At 52.3% G+C, this 19167-nt stretch overlaps 5 protein-coding genes across 5 annotated transcripts; 3 read left to right on the top strand and 2 right to left on the bottom strand.

Annotated features, from left to right (window-relative positions):
• Positions 1–988: 988 nt before the first annotated feature.
• On the bottom strand, positions 989–3315 carry CORC01_00342 (uncharacterized protein; the record flags this gene model as incomplete). Its single annotated transcript, XM_022612000.1, has 2 exons — positions 989–2547; positions 3033–3315. The coding sequence occupies 2 exons, from the start codon at positions 3313–3315 to the stop codon at positions 989–991; spliced, it is 1842 nt and encodes a 613-aa protein (XP_022481625.1).
• Positions 3316–5761: 2446 nt separating this feature from the next.
• CORC01_00341 (uncharacterized protein) lies at positions 5762–5893 on the top strand (the record flags this gene model as incomplete). Its single annotated transcript, XM_022611999.1, has 1 exon — positions 5762–5893. The coding sequence occupies one exon, from the start codon at positions 5762–5764 to the stop codon at positions 5891–5893; it is 132 nt and encodes a 43-aa protein (XP_022481624.1).
• A 2164-nt stretch (positions 5894–8057) lies between these two features.
• CORC01_00340 (uncharacterized protein) lies at positions 8058–8728 on the top strand (the record flags this gene model as incomplete). The annotated part of the gene is made up of 2 exons (XM_022611998.1): positions 8058–8296; positions 8455–8728. 2 exons carry the CDS (start codon positions 8058–8060, stop codon positions 8726–8728), a joined length of 513 nt encoding a protein of 170 aa, XP_022481623.1.
• A 5640-nt stretch (positions 8729–14368) lies between these two features.
• On the bottom strand, positions 14369–15198 carry CORC01_00339 (uncharacterized protein; the record flags this gene model as incomplete). The annotated part of the gene is made up of 2 exons (XM_022611997.1): positions 14369–14617; positions 14971–15198. The coding sequence occupies 2 exons, from the start codon at positions 15196–15198 to the stop codon at positions 14369–14371; spliced, it is 477 nt and encodes a 158-aa protein (XP_022481622.1).
• A 1300-nt stretch (positions 15199–16498) lies between these two features.
• CORC01_00338 (phosphate:H+ symporter) lies at positions 16499–18553 on the top strand (the record flags this gene model as incomplete). The annotated part of the gene is made up of 6 exons (XM_022611996.1): positions 16499–16738; positions 16789–16959; positions 17022–17132; positions 17185–17276; positions 17331–18410; positions 18475–18553. 6 exons carry the CDS (start codon positions 16499–16501, stop codon positions 18551–18553), a joined length of 1773 nt encoding a protein of 590 aa, XP_022481621.1.
• Positions 18554–19167: the final 614 nt, after the last annotated feature.

The following is a 19167-nucleotide window of genomic DNA, read 5'->3' as shown; positions in this document are numbered from 1 at the left end:
CTTGAAAATATAATGCGTGTAATATGAAAATGTGGTTATTCTTTTGAGTGATCTTTGTCACCTCGCTTGTCGACGGTGTAGATTATGAAAAGCCTTCTAGAACCTTAACAGAACCATGTTTGGCGTGATGGATTAATGACTTGTCAGTGTCGGTATCTGTAATTGGAGCGTTTAGACTTTTGGCCTTTGGCTTGGCATCCTAAGGTTGAGGCACACCTTGTTTTCGGACGGGATGGTAGAGGGGAAAGAGAGGGGGGAGGAGGAGGCAGGAGGCAGGAGGCAGGAGGTTTGTGAGGGAGGACGTGGAGGGAGCGGGGGATTTTCTTTGATTGAAACACTCGCTGTTTCCCGTTACTTGTGCCGTTTGTGTATGTGTGGTTCACTTGGTTCTAGACCATGTGATGACAGAATCGTGCCTGTACCAAATGCCACCTTATTGTGTGCTCCTCCCAGAAGTTTAGGGTGTAATGGGTGTCTCCCAAGGAGGGCGGATTATGGGATGAAAAGAAACACCAGCATCACTCGCTTAGTGTGCCGTCACTGTTCCGCTTTCTAGGCGTTTTCAAACCAGTGGACCGCAGCTTTTACCAATCTCGTCTTCTCTCCCTCTTTCAATCTCTCTCAAGAGTGGCTCAACGGCGGCGCTTTATGACGTCACTGTCGAACATGGCAAACGATCTTTCCTCATGCATTCGGAATGATGGTTAGAGCAAACGATAAAATCATGATTGGTACGAATGCCACTCATAATAATGTGGAAACCTTGTCCCAAAAGTCCTCTTGTCCGCGCCCTAGAATCTCTCGTTCATGCCTTGTGCCTAATCAGCATCCAACAAGACCAAAAGAGTCTTCATCCCTCCCACGTAGGTCGCTCATCCTGCCACCACAGCTGTACGCCTCACGCCTGTAGACCAAAAGGTCGTTTGAGAGGTCGCCTGCAAAGCCACCAAAAGATTTTGGTACAAGGGATCTCGGGCGGATCTGCCTCTCACAGCTCCTCCGTGATCCACTTGTCCTGCTTGCTCTGCGATACCGACTTCTCGTACGGACCCCAGGAGCTCTGCAGGGCCACGGCATTGAAGTCAAAGGTGATGCCCTGATCATTGGTACCCTTGCCGCGGGTGAGGATGATGCTGTCGAGGGGCTTGTCGGTGAAGTAGAGCATGGTGCCGGCCTCGACGCCGCCGTTAACGTAGACCTCGAGGACCGAGCGGTCGAGAATGCCGTGCAGGTGGAACTCGACATTCGCGTCGGATCCTTCGCCTGAAGCGGCCTCGAGGGCCTGGACGTTGGAGACGCCAAAGGTGCCGGACCTATCCCACGCCGTGCTGGCACGTCCGATATTGAGGTTTGCCGTGGGAGCGCCGCTGCCAGAGGTGCCGGTGAAATCAAGTCCGAGGGAGACTTGCTCCGTGCCGTTGGACTGGGAGCCCTGGAAGGCCAATTGAGCCGAGGCTGTCGAGCCTTCTTGGAGGAGAGACTTGGCCATCTTGACGGTCAGGGTCCACTCCACGGCGGGGTTGTAGTCGCGGATGACGGCGCTGCTGCCCTCAATGCCCGATACATCTTTCTCGTCGAGGATGGGGTTCCAGCCGGACGTCGTGCTCACAAGCTTCGACAGGTCGCCGGCCGGCGCTGACATGAGTCTGTTGGTGTTGGAATCGAGCCAGTGGCGACGCACACCGCCCATGCAGTGACGCCAGCCCTCTTGGTCGGTCGGCGTGCAGCACCCATAGAGCGTCGCGTCGACCGCCCATGAGACGGAGTATGCATCTTGGTTGGCGTCGTTGAGATTTTGGAAGTGGAAGAAGGCGGTGGCGTATTTGTCGGGGCCAAAGTCAAAGTCGTAGATGGAGAAGCTGTCCTGGCGCGAGAAGATTCCTCTCCGCTCGGTGCCGCTGGAAGGCGCGTCCGGGGTGAAGGTAGTGCCGTCCCACTCGCCGGTGATATACTTGACTGCAGCGCCGCCGGTCGGGCCGCCGCCTCCCAGGCTGAGAGTCAAAACCCATTTGGCGCCCACTGTGCTTCCAGACTTGTCCTTTCGGGGGATTTGGAGGAATTGAGGGCACTCAATCATGCCAATGTTGCGCTGGGGGTTCCAGATGGATACTTGCGTCCAATTGACCAAATTGGTGGAGGTGTAAAAGGCGATTTCACTCTCGAGCGACAGGACCATGACCCAAGTTTTGGTCTCATGGTGGAACGAGGGCTTGGGGTCGCGGAAACCGTGTCTGTTGAGCGAAATAATGGGGTTGTTCTCGTACTGGTTGAAGGTCTCGCCACCATCATAAGACCATGCAAGGTGCTGGGATTCCTGATCCGGCTCCCATGAGGTATAGTAGGCGATGATATTGTCCTTCCAACTGGTCTTGTCTGAAGGAAAGAAGCCTGATGAATTATTTCGGTCAATAACGACGCTTCCCGACCAGATGGAGCCGTCGCGCGCGGTGGCGGGAATGGCAACGGGGTGATCAACCCAGTTGTAGAATTCCGTGGCCGTCGTATGGCCCCAGTGCTTCACGCCATCGCCAGCGACGTTGTCGGTATCTTAGTTTTAGAGTTAGTCGTGAAGTTCTGGAGATGTTTGACACAATGAAGCCAGGCCAAGCTTGGCATAGTCTCATCGAAGCAGTGGCACATGGCATGCCAGATAAGAATGCATCGCAGGGTGAAGAGCATGTATGGAAAGAATGCGGTGTGTCTCATTCGGCGCCAAAATGCGGGGTGGGATTGCAACGCTCATCATCGCGCATGTGATGTTTCCGTCTTTGGCAAAGAGAAGCGCAACCCTCACGCCAACGGGAACTAGCACGTGTGCAGAATGCAGATCCAATGAAATGGGCAGAAAGGCGCCATTGACATTGCACAGGGCAAACACTGGTAACCGCTCGCCCGGAACCTGCGCAAAGGGTTGCGCAGATCAAATTGACCGCGGCTTTGGGGAAGTGTTTCCAATCCGGGCACGTTGTGGGATACGGGCAACAGGTAGGTGGAATAAAACAGGAAGAAACACGCGGCAACGGGATACTCACATTGGTAGTACATGTGCCAGACGCCGTCCGAGTCGACAAAGAGGCCGTTTGGATCATTAAGCCATTCGGCGGGTGGTGAGAAGTGGATTTGGGGCCGCCAGCGGCCGGATCTGTCGGCTGCTTGTCTCGCCATGATGGCTACTGGAGACTCGTCTATTGAGCGTTTGAGGTCTGATGAGAAATGCGCCCGTTCTGCGTCGGAGAAGAAGCCTGGCAGAGCGTATGTCGGTGCTGTGAGCAATGTCGACGACAGCAGCGATGTGTAGAAAAGATGCTGCTTCATGGCTGCTAGAGTCCGGCTAACCGGTCCTTAAGAGAGAGCCAGTGTCAAACTATCGGCCAAACAGTGCGGCGGCGGGTCAGGGGGCGCTGTTCCCTGATCGACAGACTTCGGATGGGGTGAGTAGCGGAGCGTGTCAGCGTAAAGGTAGATTGACTTTAGGACGAAGCTTGTGTAGGTAATCAATGAACTGGAAGTCTGCGGCACGGAAGGAAGTCCAGCTGAGAGACCACACCAAGAAGTTCGGGGTAAGACAAGATGGAGATAAAGAGGTCTTGGTTCATGACCGAGCTAGAGAAGAGCGGGAAAACGAATGATGGATCTGGAGAGAGGGCAGCGGGTATTTAATAACGAAGAACGAAAAGATGGTGAATCAAGCTTGGGAGGTGTCTCTCACAACATGCAGTAGTCCACAGCCATCAAGACAGCAAACAGGAGGAAAAAAGAAAGAAGAAAAAAACGGCAATGAACTAGCCGCAGTGACATCGGCTTAGCCTGGCCTCCGCTGGCTGAGCGGTTGCACCGGCACCGGGAGCAAGTCAATGGCAGCGGTAGACCGGCGAGCAAGAGCTGCCATCATCTCAGCAGGGCTGGTGCGAAAGAACGACAAGATACTTCGTACATGGCACGCCAAGGACGCAGAGGGGAAGGGGCAATCGCGCACCATGCGTCCAAGACAGGTCTCATGACTCTCTGTTCGGTTGGCAGGTGGCTGGCTCTCGTGGCCTCCTTTTCTGCTGCTGCTGGCAAACCACGGCTTACACCCCGCGCCAAGTTGGCCCATCTCCAACTTTTTTTCTAGAAAGTTGGGGTAAGGTATTCATCAGGGGGGACAGTCTCCCCCAACTTGCAGTAAACAACGCTAGATTGTGTAACCGCAAGTGGGAGTGTGAGTGGGAGAGAGACAAAGAGACAGACGCACACACAGACATATACACACAGACATACACACACACACACACACACACACACAGACAGAGAGAGAGAGAGAGAGAGAGAGAGAGGGAGAGAGAGAGAACCACCACCTGATTGATGGTGGACACAACCCTGCAAAACAGCTATTCCAGTAGGGTAGGCGGTAGAGACTGGGACTGCATTGTACGCCCCGGACTGGCGAAGAGGGCCCGTTCCCGTCCCTACTTTCCCCGGATTTCCATTGGTCAGGCGGCCAGGATTTGTGCTGCTTGCATTGCGGAGGGCGGCCTAGCGCTGGGTTGATCAGCTTGGATTAATGGCGACGTTCTGCAGCAACACTCCAGGATGGAACCATGTATCTGGGGAACGGATGCGGGGGTTGATTGTTGACTGCTGTTGACGGGGACATCGTGCTCAGCTTTCTTCTCCATGTTCCATCGAGAAAGAATGGAGAAAGAAAACAATGGCCATGTGAGCGACCTGGTCTTGCCTTTCGAGGTAACGTCGGTGAACCTGGAGGTCACTGACTGGCATGTGGATGAGATACCTCAACTCTTTGTTCGAGGTGCTGGCGGTGTTCGAAAAATGGGTCATTTCCATTCCCCTGCCCCTCCTGAGGCAAGCACTCGCATTACGTAAGCTAGGGTACGGAAACTAAGACTGGAAACTGCCCCTCATTGACGCCGGCAATGACCTCCAAGGTCTTTGGCAACACCAACAGAAATGTTTTGCGGAAGCCAAGACGGACTGGAAGGCATCCTACCTTAATCTTAAAGCTCCTCCTCCTGAAAATGACAGTGTTTGTCTCGGCTACTCTTCCCTCCGGCAGTTTGCCTTCATGGACGGCCGACGGAATGCCAACATCTGCTCCAAGCGGCGTCTGAGTCTGACTCCTTCGCGCGAATGCATGCGCACACCACTTCTGATCGCCAGATCGCGGATGCATTCGGGTCCTATCGTCTCACATTTGCACGTCTTTCAACCCCCTTCCACCGATGGAATGCCAAATCCCACTCGCGGTCGACGAACTTGTGGGTGGAATATTCTACATCAGCTGCAGACCAACAAACTGCAACGGCGCGCGAGATCTGGGCAAGACACAGATCGGCGCCGAGTCAGAGACATGGCGCCCACGCGATGCCAGCCCTAACCGTGACTTATTACTTCAACTTGTATCACTCGAGTCATGATGCTCAAGTCACCAGCCCTTGGCAGTTGTTCTGACGTTACTTCAAATATGCATCGCGAGTCTTGCTCGAGGTCATGAGACAATAATGATCTTTTGTCCGTCTCTCTCTGCCTTACCATCAACGTCTAATTCAAGCATCACGGTCGCCAATGATGATATCCGCTGCCCTCACATATCACATCTTGCGTCGCCACGAGACCATAACACTCGAACCGCAGTTGGTGCAACGTCCGAGCGAGATGAGCATCGCCTTTGCTGATTCCAAACGACGCGAGGCTTCATGCTCACATTAATGTCGGCCCAACTTCGGCATCCAACCATGTTGCCAGAGTCACCGGCACAGGAATGTGTCCAGACGTTACATTAGACGCAAGGCCCCTGACAAGCTGGTCTTCTGTTGGCCGCTGGGCATGGCAGATATTGACATCCCATATGCCCTACCCACCTTTCAGGCCTTTTTGCTCAGCGACCATGTGACGAAACTTTCCTTTGGGCCTTTTAAGCTACAAAGTCTTTACTGCTGCCAGGTTCTCTCGAAAAATCGACTTCTGTTTTGCAGAATCGCCAAATCTAGATCTTCTTTATGGAGAGATTCGCAGCCAAGGCATCTCTCCTCCGAGACCCGCCATCTTCGTTCTGTGCGATGATGCGCCAATGTTGGTCTAGGCTTAGTCGTATCACTTGAATCAACGAAGTCGCTGCCACAACAATCTCATGACTCTCGTCGTCATCGTCAAAATGCCGTTAACGCATCCTCGGCTTTCCTCATCTGGAAGTCTGCCGGCCAACCGGTTGCGAAGTTTCTGTTGCTGCCAGTTGTCCGCCACCACCGAGTATCGTGGTGGAGACCCGGATGCTTAGCTTCAAGATGGGGCATTAAGATGCGCATTATTGACGGGCCTGTGGTCGAAGCCGCATATGTTGCCGCCTACTCGACCTAGCCCGGACTTGTCTGAAGTCGGGATGCTCAAGAACAATGTCCAATTGCGCATGCGGCGCCATCTGCGATGCATTCTCTCGGGTTCGACTATAACCAACGGCGCGAAGCTCGCGATGTTTCCCGGGGCTACGTTAGCTCGGTTCCGAAAGGGTGCCGAGGAAATGCTGGAGGAAGAGCCAGGTGCCAAAAAGCCATCGGCGGAAGATGGCCGCGTCGAGATTATCAGATGAGCTTGATTCATGTCAGGGGCAAGGCGAAGCGAACGACCAATGACATCCGCATGTAACGAGGCTAGCACTTGAGGTTGTCGCTAACGTAGGCAGTCTCTGAAGAAAGGGTGCCCTCGGGCAAACCCCGTTCGCGATGCGGATGGGATGGAATCCGACCATCTGGTCGTCCCGAGACTCGTACTCGATCAATTGTCGCTGCCATCACCGTGTCTTGTGTGGAACCTTAGTCTCTTCATCTTGAGCCTCGTCTCTTTGAAGGCTGTCTCTGCCATGAAGCACTTCAGTCCTGCTGCGGCTCCTTGACGGTCTGGTCCCGTGCCCACCGGCCGCCAAAAGCTCGGCCAGAGTTGGCAGTGAGGGGCGGATTGGGCGAGTAATGGCGCGCCAAATCAAGGTTGAGCGGAGCCCAACGTGTGAGTGCTGGGCAGATATGCAGGTTGCCCAAACTGATGAACGGCGAGCCCCAGTTTCGAGCTCCCGATCATCTCCAATTGGCTCATCTTCTCTCCCATATGCTGCCCACCCTGCGTTATCAGACCAATGCGAGTGAATGCTACCTCTTACTTTTGAGGCCCCCTCCCCTCCAATACACCGCCCCGCCAGATCCAGCACGTCGAATCTGCGCTCAGTTTACTTAAGTATCGCCACGGCCCGGCTCCTTGTCCGCGAGCCAAAAGGCCTCGACTCTCCGCTTTCCCCCACGTCTTCTCAAATCCCTGACTCCCGAGAAACCCGGAAATTTCAATCCCGCCACCCCGCGCCGCCATCAGCCTCATCCCGAGAAGCTTGTCTGAATCCAGCCACCCGGAGGCCAACTCAACTCCATTTAAATAACCTCCACCGTTATCCCAACTTGACTACTTCCGCTCCCGGGCCCCGTCAACTTCGGATCCTCGACAGCAAACCAAAACCAGATACTCCAAGCAAAATTGCTTCAGGAGAATCATCTCAACTTCACAGACCTTACGGAATGGCCCGATAGCATCCCCACGCTTCAACCTCAACTGCACGTCACAAAACACCATTACCTTTTTGGTAGCCTCCCCGGAGAATCATCATCTATTCTGAGAGCCGCATGCGGGGAATTTCCCCGCCTACTCTTTGACTCGGTCAAAGCACCCTTTCACTCCAGGGCTCGCTGTTGCCTCTGGATCTAGTAAACCGCTTAACCGTTTTCCCACGTCCTCCCCATTTCCGACGACCCCCTTCGAACGGGTCGGTCTAACCTGATCATCGGATCAGGTCTTGAAACTTTGCCCAGGAAACCCTCCACTCTGCCACGGTGGCGTTTTACCTAGACACCAGTACACAACCCAACCTTGTTGATTCTTGTTATTGCGTTTTACTCGGAAACACCATCTGTTACTGCGAGTACTACTCCGACCACACGAACACTGCCGCTCTGAAATTAGACTCAGTCGACGATCCACCTCCGATCATCGGCTTGCCGTGTCCGTCATGGAGATCACCTATGGCACTTGGTGTCATGGAGTGTCCACTCGGCACCCCCTCTTATTCTTCGGAAACGCTGAGCCCGACTCTAAGCCCCCTAAACCCCGGGAACGAAAATGAAAGCGATAAAGCCAGCGACAGCGGGTTTAGCAACGGTATTGCGACCCCCGCCGCCGTCGGTATCGACATTTCGCGACTACGTTTTGAATGCCGTTGGCCAAATTGTGGCAAGGTTTTTCGCAGACCTAGTGATTTGACGTAAATCTCACTCCGCTTTCCTTTCCATCTACCCATGGTCATCTGCCCTCTCTCACTCTGTAAGAGGCTGAAACATTGCCTTCAATCCTTTTCGGCGTCCCATCCCTTGACTTATGGTGAGAAATCCGTTGGCTGACTCTTGATACAAAAATCATCAGCAAACACGAGAGGTACCACATCAAGGGATACCTCTGCGACGAGGCGAGCTGTGACAAGGCCTTTGCGACCATGAAGGACCTCAAGCGGCACAAGAAGACGCACGAGACGCTCGATGGCGACAGCGTGGGAGTTTACCGGTGCCGTGTCCCGGGATGCCGAAAGGCGAAGACGGGACACGTGTATAACCGCCGCGACAACTTTGTTCGTCATCTGAGGACCAAGCATGTGGGGATGGACTTTGATGTCAGGGAGGAATTCGACGTGACGTACTGAGGCTGCCTAGGCATATATACGTTAAGTGACACGGATTCTGGGTTAAGAACGAAGGGGTTATGGAAATGAGGAGGACGGCGACAGCTTTTTTTTTTCCCGCGTCCACTTGCAATGTGGATATGATATACGCAACCAAGCAACAGATTCGGCTGTTTTTCTTGTTATTTGCAAGTCGGGTTTGGAATGGCCGCTTCTTTTACAAGCTTGTGAGCCAGACAAGGAAATCCGTAGACATGGGATGGGATACTTGATTTATGTTCTTTATACATGGTTACTACGGTGGATCTTCTGCACACTCGATACCTTATTCATGGAACATGAGACAGGAATGGCTTATGACTGAAGATGTGAGTTGACGGCAGAGTTGGAAGGCCCTAGGGATCCGGGGCGAAGATGATTGTTTCTGTTGGCAGGAAATGGAATGAGATAGAGAAGCCTTTTTGTTTATTTTCTTGGACTCACACTTTTGATAAGTGAAAGAATTGTGTTTAGCTGGGACCAGCGTTGGTTCTTAGACCATAACGAGGATCGAATGGAGTGGCATTATATTGAAGGGAGTCTAGGGACGATACACCAAAGATATAGCTTATAAAACCCTGTATAAATGGTTGTCAGGCAATCGGAAATACGGCTAATGAAAGACACTAGAAAAATAGGAAATAATTCAACGTGAACAACGAGGGTCAAGACTCGGACGCTATTCCCCACAGTCTCGAACAGAGGTTGCATGGGCCTTACTTACATTCTGTTCGAGTTGTTCAACAGACGCCATTAACCTAGACGAAGCAAACAAAGTTTGCGTCTAGTATTTCTAATACATGAACTTTGAAACGTAAGAACTCATTTCCTGGATCCATGCTCGGCTCTCAATAACTCTCATGAGTCTTGACGTTCTCAAGGTTAGAACGCTGGGTTAAAAATTGAAGCATGCTGCCATCAAATACGGGCGCATGTTATAGGACTGGAAACCCGTGTCAGACACAGTGTCAGGCTCCCGCTTTACAGTCACTCACGAAAACCCGATTTTCCAAAAACAATACAGGAGTAAAAGGGGGCTGTAGAATGTAGCCGGCCGGGTCTATGCGTATCGCATCGTCGTGGAAAAGTATTGAAGTATAAATCATCTACTGCGTCACTGGCGTTGGTTTTCACCAAGCTTTTCATTTGATTCGATTATGGAGAGATAAAACACAGAAAGAGAGTGGATCTGCAAGGCGTTTCGAGGTGTAAACAGTTTCTAGTCGGACGCGAACCGCCGGTATACTCTACCAATGCATCCGACCAAAATCCCGCCGTGTGAACGTGTTACCGAAAGAGCCACAAAGTCGACCGCCGTAGTTTGCTGGCAGTCTCAATGACGGAGGTCATTACGTTTGGTAATTCGACGAGATTCGTGACTGTGGGTGGTTGGAGTTGTTGCAGACTTTCATAGAAAAGCCTTTGCAAGATTAGTCGACTACATCTGAAAGGAGTTTGCACGACGGATCGAGGCCATTTTTGTTGATTACGAATAAATCCATCATATTTGGATGCATTTCATGCGTGAGATAGCATCTTCACTCGACCTGGTGTCCGCCAAGACGTTTGAGCAAAGCATGCTACCAAGGCGCAGCAAGAGTTGGGAGACGTGATTGAAACTTCATCCTGCAGATTAGAGACTTCTGTCAAGGTGCTCCAGTTTCTCAGTCACCGAGCCCGATATCTGAATGGAAGACCAGCGCGCCAGTCCATTCTAATCAATCAAACATGATAGTCGAATAAGCAATCAAATAAAGGCCATACAGCGAATCAAACCTTCAAATAGCCGCGGCCGTATATTTCTAACGCCTAATATATTCCTTAACTTGCCACACATATCTAATCAAATAAAGTGGATTCATAGTATCAAAGTAAAGAGGATGTCTCGACCCGTAATTAAAGGCCGGAGCTCCAAAATAAAAATGGAGATAACGTATAAAGTTCAGCACTTACAGGGCCTTGACTACTATATCATACATCTATATATAATATTTAAAATTAACTTTATACTAAATCTATTCAATAATTGTTAAACAATCAAACATACCTTGAAGAATCGGTCAGATAATCCATGACTCTCATATTTTAATAGCTTGCTTGTGCTGACGCGCTGCCAATTACGACAGAGTGTCCGATGCTTAAGGCATCAGTCAGAGATGAAGTCAGAGAGGAATATCTTCATGCTCAGTCTTGCTAGCTAAGACTTATCGATATGCCACAAATCGAGCAGACTCAGACATGAATTGAACCAAGATGATGAATCCTCTGCACATACATCATCTTTGAAATCCTGTGCGACGTTCATTGGATCTCGCCTCGGGTCAGCTTCCTGATTCAGGTCATGTCCCATTGGCTATTTTGCCACCGTGCGAAGATCCGTGACTGAAAAATGACGAGCTGGAGCAGCAGCTATAGTTATTTTCCAGGTGATTAGAGAACCAGGGGTATTTGAGGCGGGAACGACAGTGTTGGCAATGGGGTCTGATAAGGTAATTTGTGGAATGGCGGCGGGCCATATATTCATGTCAAAGCTGACGTCAAGGTTATGGGCTACGACAGTGTAGTTTATCATGCAGTTGAGGTTCATGCTGATGGACCTGAGACCCATCGTGATGATTTCATTTCTTGAATGTGCAGTGATCTGGTTGATGCTAGATGGGGTTGCTGAGCTGGACGTTCGATGGGTTGAGCAGATGCAAGTGCATTTGTTGGGCTGAACACAAACTCATGGACCGTAGACGTCTGAGTTCTAAAGTTGGCATTGATAGGTGTGTTGGGCTTGCTAGAAACAAGCTGGAAACAAGCTAGAAGATGATCCCTTCTAAGTTGGCAAGCTCCACGCCCGGGGACCGTGGAATCGACTTTTTATCATGACATGATGTCAAGGCGCATTGGTACATAAGTGAGGGAGTCAGCAGAGTGTCATCTAACGGAGGGCTCTCGAGGTAGGATTGGGTCGTTGGCAGCATTCGAATCTGGCTGGGCCCCGAAAGTGGCTCCAACAGAAGGGTTTCATATCCCTCATTTGACTAACAGGGGCCCACCAGAGGGCCCTTGTCAGGCACCTGACACATGAGATAGCGGACGTGACAATGCGAACCGTGTCCGTCCCTGGGACGTACGACAGCAAGCTCATCCCAGTTTCCTGGCTACTCGTCATCATCAAGTTTCTGTGTGAGTAAGATTTCATCTTCTATCATTTGGTCAAAGTGAATTATCTCCAACTTCTCAACTTCTCGTCGGAGGTCACTACAACGAGCAAAGTATCGCTACAATCCAATAGATTGCAAGGGAGCCAAGCTTTCCTTTTCAACGAGTTGCATGTCCTGGACTTGGAACTCGCTGTTCTCACACTGATGCGGGACGGAGCGCCTTCGAGAAAGTGCCCGTAGACAGTCGCCAGCTGGCTTCCTTTTGTATTCCACTCGCGAAATCTGTCGGCTGAATGCCTTGGATTGTAAGTCCAAAGGCTCTCTCGGGCCCTGAGTGGCCATACAGACTGGCAGAAGCCCGGTTCTGTTAAGCGCTCTCTAGGTGGTTGTGATAAGTAGTGATATTACTCGCATGTACAGCTCACCTAGGGCACGCATGATGATGCTCACTTCCAACGCACCCGTTAGTAAATTGTCCGAAGCACTGCTGAAGAAGTTGCCAGTATGTCCCCGACGTGTGCTTGAGCTTTGGCTTGATCTCCACACACAGTTGCTCTTAGAAAGAGAAAACGTTGAAATGAGGTGATACGTGCCATTTCCGTCGATGTTTTGAAGCTGTGGGTGCCTTTGCGCAGCCACGTCCTTCGCAATGAAGACGTGAAGGCGTTGACCTGAGACTTTGCCAGATGCTTCGATTACCTTACATAAATCCGTAAGTGCTTCAGCGAGGTATTTAGAAGGCTTTCTACAGACAAAACCATCGATCGCGAGCACAGACGATGCGCAGCCAAGAGCGCCATCTCAATTGCGTAACCGATTTCCAGAATCAAAGCACTGCTCTTGTCTGTACAAAGCGCAGAGATGCCCTTGAAGACCAGGACCTGCTCGTATAATATAGCAACCTCCCAGTATTCAGCCTTCTGTTCAGCCTCTTCAAAGTTGTAACAATCCTTGAAGACAACCTTATCCTCTTCTCATGCGTTTTGTCTAACAAAACTTGGGACCCAAAGCTTCTTACAAAGTCGGGTTCTAGGTGTTGATGAGCCTCATCCCTCCTGGCCACGCAAAGCGGCGTCGAAAGATATGATCGGGAGTCAACCTACACGAAAGAATGCACCGTGCGCCATGATAAGGCAAGTCAAGGTGAGAACCGTGGGCCAAGCGAGGTTGAAATGGTTGGATGCATCGTGCAGTTTTCGCCAGCTCCGTTGAGGCAGCACAATTGTAAGGTCATTTAGCTGCTAATGTTGAGCACGTGGGTGCGTCGGTCTTTCGGACAAAATTTGGACTCGAGTGGATGCATCTCGACTCTCGAGTGAATGCACATGAACGATATCGGGTTGGCTGCTCGATGGACCAACTTCGCATGCTGCGTCGTCTAGATAGTCGGCTACTTGAATGTGGCCAGCCATTTTTGCCTCTTGGGACAGGTATCAAGCTAACGCCCGGACAACAGCCCCAAAATGGTAAGTCGCAAACTACGCGTCGAGCATGGCGGCCTGTCATTTAACCGTATCGAGCCAAGCAGAAAGCATGACTATGGCACCTTTGGACACTCCTTTGGGCGACCGAGAAGATTAGCTTCCAGGCTGCGTAACAAGGGAGCGGAGGTCAAAATACACGTCTCCGCGAGCCAAGGGGACGAACGGTTGGGACCACGTGTGTGAAATCTGGGGCTCCATTGGCTCGGATGGAGACGATGGGACCCCACCCCCCAAAGATCCATTTGCATCACACCCCAGAGACGACTGGAACGTCCTAATGGAAACCGGACCCTGGCTTAGTCTGGCAGGTCTGGACACGACTAGCGGGGGGGCGCGTCTTACTACCTATGTATGTTGGGGCGACGATTACTGAAGAAGGGTGAGAGATGTGGATTTCAAAGTGGATTTAGTACTCGCCTATCATGCGCGATGGGCGATTAAGTTGATCAAAAGGCGTGATACGACAAGTAGGAAGCTGGTGTGCGAGTGGTGGCGAGAATTACCTAGGTGAAAAAGTTTGGTACGGCCGGCGCGAGATGGCGGTGTCAACAGAGTACAGTCGATGGGCCTAACTTTTAGGAAGGTTGAGCGATCTTGAACTCATCGGACTGATGGATGTGACGCCCTCACCATCCGTCGAGGAAGAAACCTCAAAGTCTCTGCTCGAAGGTCATGTGCGCAAAAGACGCTATGCAACATGGCAAGGATATCTTTACCAGAGAGCCGGAATGGGGGAGATGCTCCATGCAACGCGCGCCCCCGGCGTCATACATGAACCACTTCATAAATTCATTAAGACGACCTAGATTCAATATTTGCCAACAGGGAACGCCGACCGAGCACGTGGTTGAAGAGAGGAGTCTTTTACAAGTCCAGCGAACAGACTGGAGCCCGTCCTTAAGAAGACAACGGGCACGCGACAGGCGCGACAGGCTGACAGCTATCAATGCGGCCTCTTCAATGTCGGGTAGGCAGTATCGACATTCCTAGACGGGCGTCGCGCCCTGATAAAGCTTGACCTCCTTCTTGGCGGCGGTGGCATCATCGCACACCTCAGTGGAAGCAAAGTTGTCGATGCCAAGTGCCAAGCAGCCAAGCAGCCAAGCAGCGGCAGACCACGGGAGTTGCAGCCAGGAACGAGAGCCGCACCAGGGTATTTCTTCAACGTCATGTCGTGGGTTTTGCAACATGGAGTTGCCATTCGACACGTCCAGAGTTGAAAGGTTTTCGTCAAGCTAAACACATGAAGATTCGGCGCTGACACTAGGAGCCATTGGCATCGAACGTCGTTACTGGTTTGAAGCCGTGGCGCAACGTGCTCCCGATTCGTAACGTGATTGGTGGGCCCGTTCCACGGAAACATCAAGCCCTCCTTCAATCCCCCTCCCCCCCCGGGCCCCGGGGGCTGAATCGATGGGAGGGTCGGCCGGGCCTAGTATGGTAGGCAGATGCTAAAAGTTGAAGTTGAAAGCAAAGGAAGTACCTCGGGCGGAGAAGGACATGTCACTCATGGAGACGGTGGTACCCCCTGTTGCTGGACTCAGTGGCCTCGTGTCGGGCGTTCGGTCTGTGGAATTGGCTAAATTACGGACGGTTCCAACGTGGAATGGCAGCCAACGTGCTGCGATGATATGCCAGCAGAGAATTGCGTCTCGGTGACAATGAGACATTCGGCGTCATCGTCCCCAATCGAGGGTTGGACATTGTCCTCATATTCCAGTTCGCGCCTCAGACTGCCATCTTGGATGAACTGTTCACGGTGCCAAGGCGCCAAGGTGCCACTGGACAATGGAAAATCGACCTGGCGGCCAAGCATATTAATCGGCTGTAGCCAAGTGTTCCGTTGGCAGCGCCCAGAAAGCTTGACTGTTATCCTTGGGTCAGGGCTGCTCAAGGCTGTGCCAGGTTGGCCTGGACAAGTGAAATAAGGTCGGAATTTGTTAGAGCGGTACGGATACTGCTACTGCGCATGCGCATGCCACTGTCGTTATGGTTCCCTAACTCGACTAGCATCGCCCCTCCAGGGACCATGTTCTCAAAGCAAGCATGCCCATTGGTTCCCGAGCAATATTGACACGGGCGGGCCGTTACAACTCACTCCCAGTGTCCCTACTATTTACACAACAGCTATCCGGAAAGTTAGGTGAGTTAGATGGTTTGCCTATCTCGACTCTCAAACTCTGCAGACAGCCAGCACGTCCATTTACTCCAGCGTGCAAAAAGTCTGACGAGGACGTATGTGTCTTGTTTGATCTTATCGTAGCTGGTGTAAGAGCCAGAAAGTGAAAATCGGCGGGTAGCCAGTCGGGTGCCGCGGTCTGGAAGTTCAGCCAAAGTATCCGTAGGGACGAGAGACGAAGTCTGGGAAAAAAGTGAAAAAGACGCGCCATTCCCAATCGGTCGCCGAGCACGTCTCCACCCACACAACCATATTTCCAGACCTGCGCAGCAGCACGAATCCCTGTGGGATCCCTGCGGGATCCCTGCTGCACTCTTCTATCGGCTGGCGTCTCTTTTGGGTTGTCGGCGGCGTCTCCATATTGCTGCTCCCCAGGCGGCCTTTTCCATTTCCATTTCGAACCTTGTCCTCGTCGAATCCACAGCCACCGTCTCGCAGCGCTCTCGCTCTCTCTCGCCCCCACTCCTCTCTCTATCTCAGTGTTGACCCAAGAGGCGTAGTCTAGGTGATACTCTCGCACATCTTTGACGCTTGTCATTCGCCCTACGAGGTACAACAGCCCTCCCTCCATCTCGTCCCGTCCTCCACGCTAGCACCTTAGTCTCCGTGGTGGAGGCTGATTCCGAACCATGTCTTCTTCTCGGTGTCCCTAGTCGTCGCATGTTCCGGCTCCACTAGAGAGTGTTCGCTGCCAATATCCATGCATGTAACTCTGCGAAAGGCTCCCAGCTCAGATGGCATGAAGTCCCCTTGCCCACAATGTGTCCGGCTTATAAGCCAAACACGCTCCCCGGTCCCTTACCCATTGAGTTTGCTTGCACTTCTCGTTCACCCCTCACCCTTTCCTAGCAGGTCATCAAAGCCACCCAACCTGCTTCTCCTTCGGGCCTGACTTTGCCATTCGTTTAGTCAACTGGGCTCCGAGCAGAACGACAAAATGGCCGGCATCATCGAATCTCCCAAGGCCGCGGGCGTAGATGCCACCACTACCGACATCAAACACAACAAGACAGCGGGCGGAAACGCTGCTTTCCACAACTTCAACAATGATTTCGCTCACGTTGCCGACGCCAACGAACGCCGCCGCCTTGCTCTGGCCGAGATCGACAAGGCGCCTTTTGGCTGGTACCACGTTCGTGCCATCGTCGTTGCCGGTATTGGTTTCTTCACCGACTCGGTACGTCGTCCTAGGAGTAACGGCGTCGATTGAGGCTGACCTGAATCCAGTATGACATTTTCACCATCGGTCTCGTCACTTCCATGCTGGGTATAGTGTACTTTGGCGGTACTCTCCCTGCCGACTACGATACCGCTGTCAAAATCGCCACCTCCGCCGGTACAGTTGTTGGTCAGGTCGGATTCGGTATCCTGGCTGATATCGTCGGTCGTAAGAAGATGGTAGGCGCTCGCACTTTCATCATCGGCATTGAGAATGGGAGGAGTATCTAACTCAATCGCAGTATGGTATCGAGCTGATGGTCATCATCATTGCGACCCTTGCCCAGGCTCTCTCGTCTTCCTCTCCCTCTGTTTCAATCGTCGGCCTCATCGTCTTTTGGCGTGTCATCATGGTAAGCGTTGATCTGGCGAGTTGAGGCAGAATACCACTAACAAAGATCACAGGGTATGGGCATCGGCGGCGACTACCCCCTTAGCGCAATCATTACATCCGAGTTTGCCACGACCAAGTGGAGAGGATTCATGATGAACGCAGTGTAGGTCCACCAGCTCTACCCCGTGAAGCAACCACTTTCTAACGTGAGCCATAGTTTTGCCAATCAGGGTTTCGGCCAGCTCGCTGGTGGTATCATGCTCCTGATCGTCACTGCCGGCTTTAAAGGCTCTCTCGAGACCGCGGCGAAGGCTGCCGCTTGCTCTAAAACCGAACCTTGCCTTATTGCCGTCGATAAGATGTGGCGGACGATGATCGGCTTCGGAGCTGTCCCTGGCTGTCTCGCCTTGTACTTCCGTCTCACTATCCCCGAGACTCCCAGATACACCTTCGACGTCGACAATGACGTTTCCAAGGCTGAAGGTGACGTCGACTACTACAAGCAGGGCAAATGGGGCGAGTCCCAAGTCGATGAGGCGGCCCGCGTCATCGCCCGCCAGGAGGCCAAGCAGCAGCTTGAGGTCCCCAAGGCCTCTTGGAGAGATTTCTTCCGTCACTACAGCACCTGGAAGAATGCCAGAGTCCTCCTCGGTACCGCTGGCTCGTGGTTCTTCCTTGATGTTGCCTTCTACGGCCTTGGTCTGAACAATGCCATTATTCTCAATGCCATTGGATGGTCTGGTGGCTCCAACATGTACCACATTTTCTACAAGACGGCTGTTGGCAACCTGATTCTTGTCTGCGCCGGCGCTGTTCCTGGATACTGGGTCTCCGCCGCTCTCGTCGATACCATTGGCCGCAAGCCCATCCAGCTTTTCGGATTCTTCGCGCTTACCCTTCTCTTCTGCGTCATCGGTTTCGACTACTGGAACCTGTCAGGTTCTTCCCTCATGGCGCTGTACACCTTGGCGCAGTTCTTCTTCAACGCCGGTCCCAACTCGACGACTTTTATCGTTCCTGGCGAATGCTTCCCTACCAGATACAGATCCACTTCTCACGGAATTTCTGCTGCTTCAGGCAAGGTTGGCGCTATCATTGCGCAGGTGGTTTTCGGACCCCTCCGTACCATCGGTGCCGATGCCACCAAGGCCAAGACCGACCCGAGATACAGTACCCCCTGGCTCAACCACATCATGCAGATCTTTGCACTTTTCATGCTTTGCGGTATCTTCACCAGTCTCCTGATCCCGGAGACGGCAAGAAAGACGCTCGAGGAGCTTTCCGGCGAGGACGACTTGTACGTTCCCAAACCTGACCCTCCGTTACAACCGTTCTCCAAACTGTACTGACTGAAATCACAGGGCCACGAGCGCTATTCCCGTCCACGGACACAATGAGGAGAAGCGTGTTGAGGAAGGTACCGCCACCGGATCCGTCTGAACGCGGTGACAACTGGGGTGAACCCAAATTTGAGCATTCGTTGTTTTCAGCAGCGATCGATACCCTTACTAGTAATCAAAGGAGCCAAGGAAGAGTTTCATATGTAGCATATTGTAGACATAATAGAGAGCACTTATTGCATATTGTGTCAGCCAGTTGTGCTGCTTGTTATGACGATACTGTGGGGGTATGAATGACTTTGAATTCTGCCGACGGTTGATATTGGTGTGCGCGACGCCTGTGTCGTGCATATATGGTGGTTCTCATTGAATATCCGAGACTTTGCGAACCATCTGATGAATCTTGTCTGATACGTCAACTTGCAAATAATTGTTGAGACGGCAGTGGCGTTGGCCAAGCCTCGACGCCGTTGACACTTTGCCTACCTTACCTACGGATACTAGGTACGTAAGCAGCGGAGTGTTGACGGGAGCTTGGGCTTGGACTCGCTTGGGTGGCGCACAGACCAATCGCAACCACATGACGTCCGTCTCGTTTGCTGCAGGGACTTTGACCACTGCCCACCGGGCACCCCGCCGAGCCCGCCAAGTGGATCTTCGGCCGCCCAAAAGTATTGAAAGTTCGGGGCATTCCCCCACCCGAAGCTCGCCGGA

This window comes from Colletotrichum orchidophilum (genome assembly GCF_001831195.1).
Source record: "Colletotrichum orchidophilum strain IMI 309357 chromosome Unknown Scaffold_2.1, whole genome shotgun sequence".
NCBI classification, from domain to species: domain Eukaryota; kingdom Fungi; phylum Ascomycota; class Sordariomycetes; order Glomerellales; family Glomerellaceae; genus Colletotrichum; species Colletotrichum orchidophilum.
Note: the sequence above shows the minus strand (reverse complement) of the source record. Positions and strands in the feature narration are given on the sequence as shown.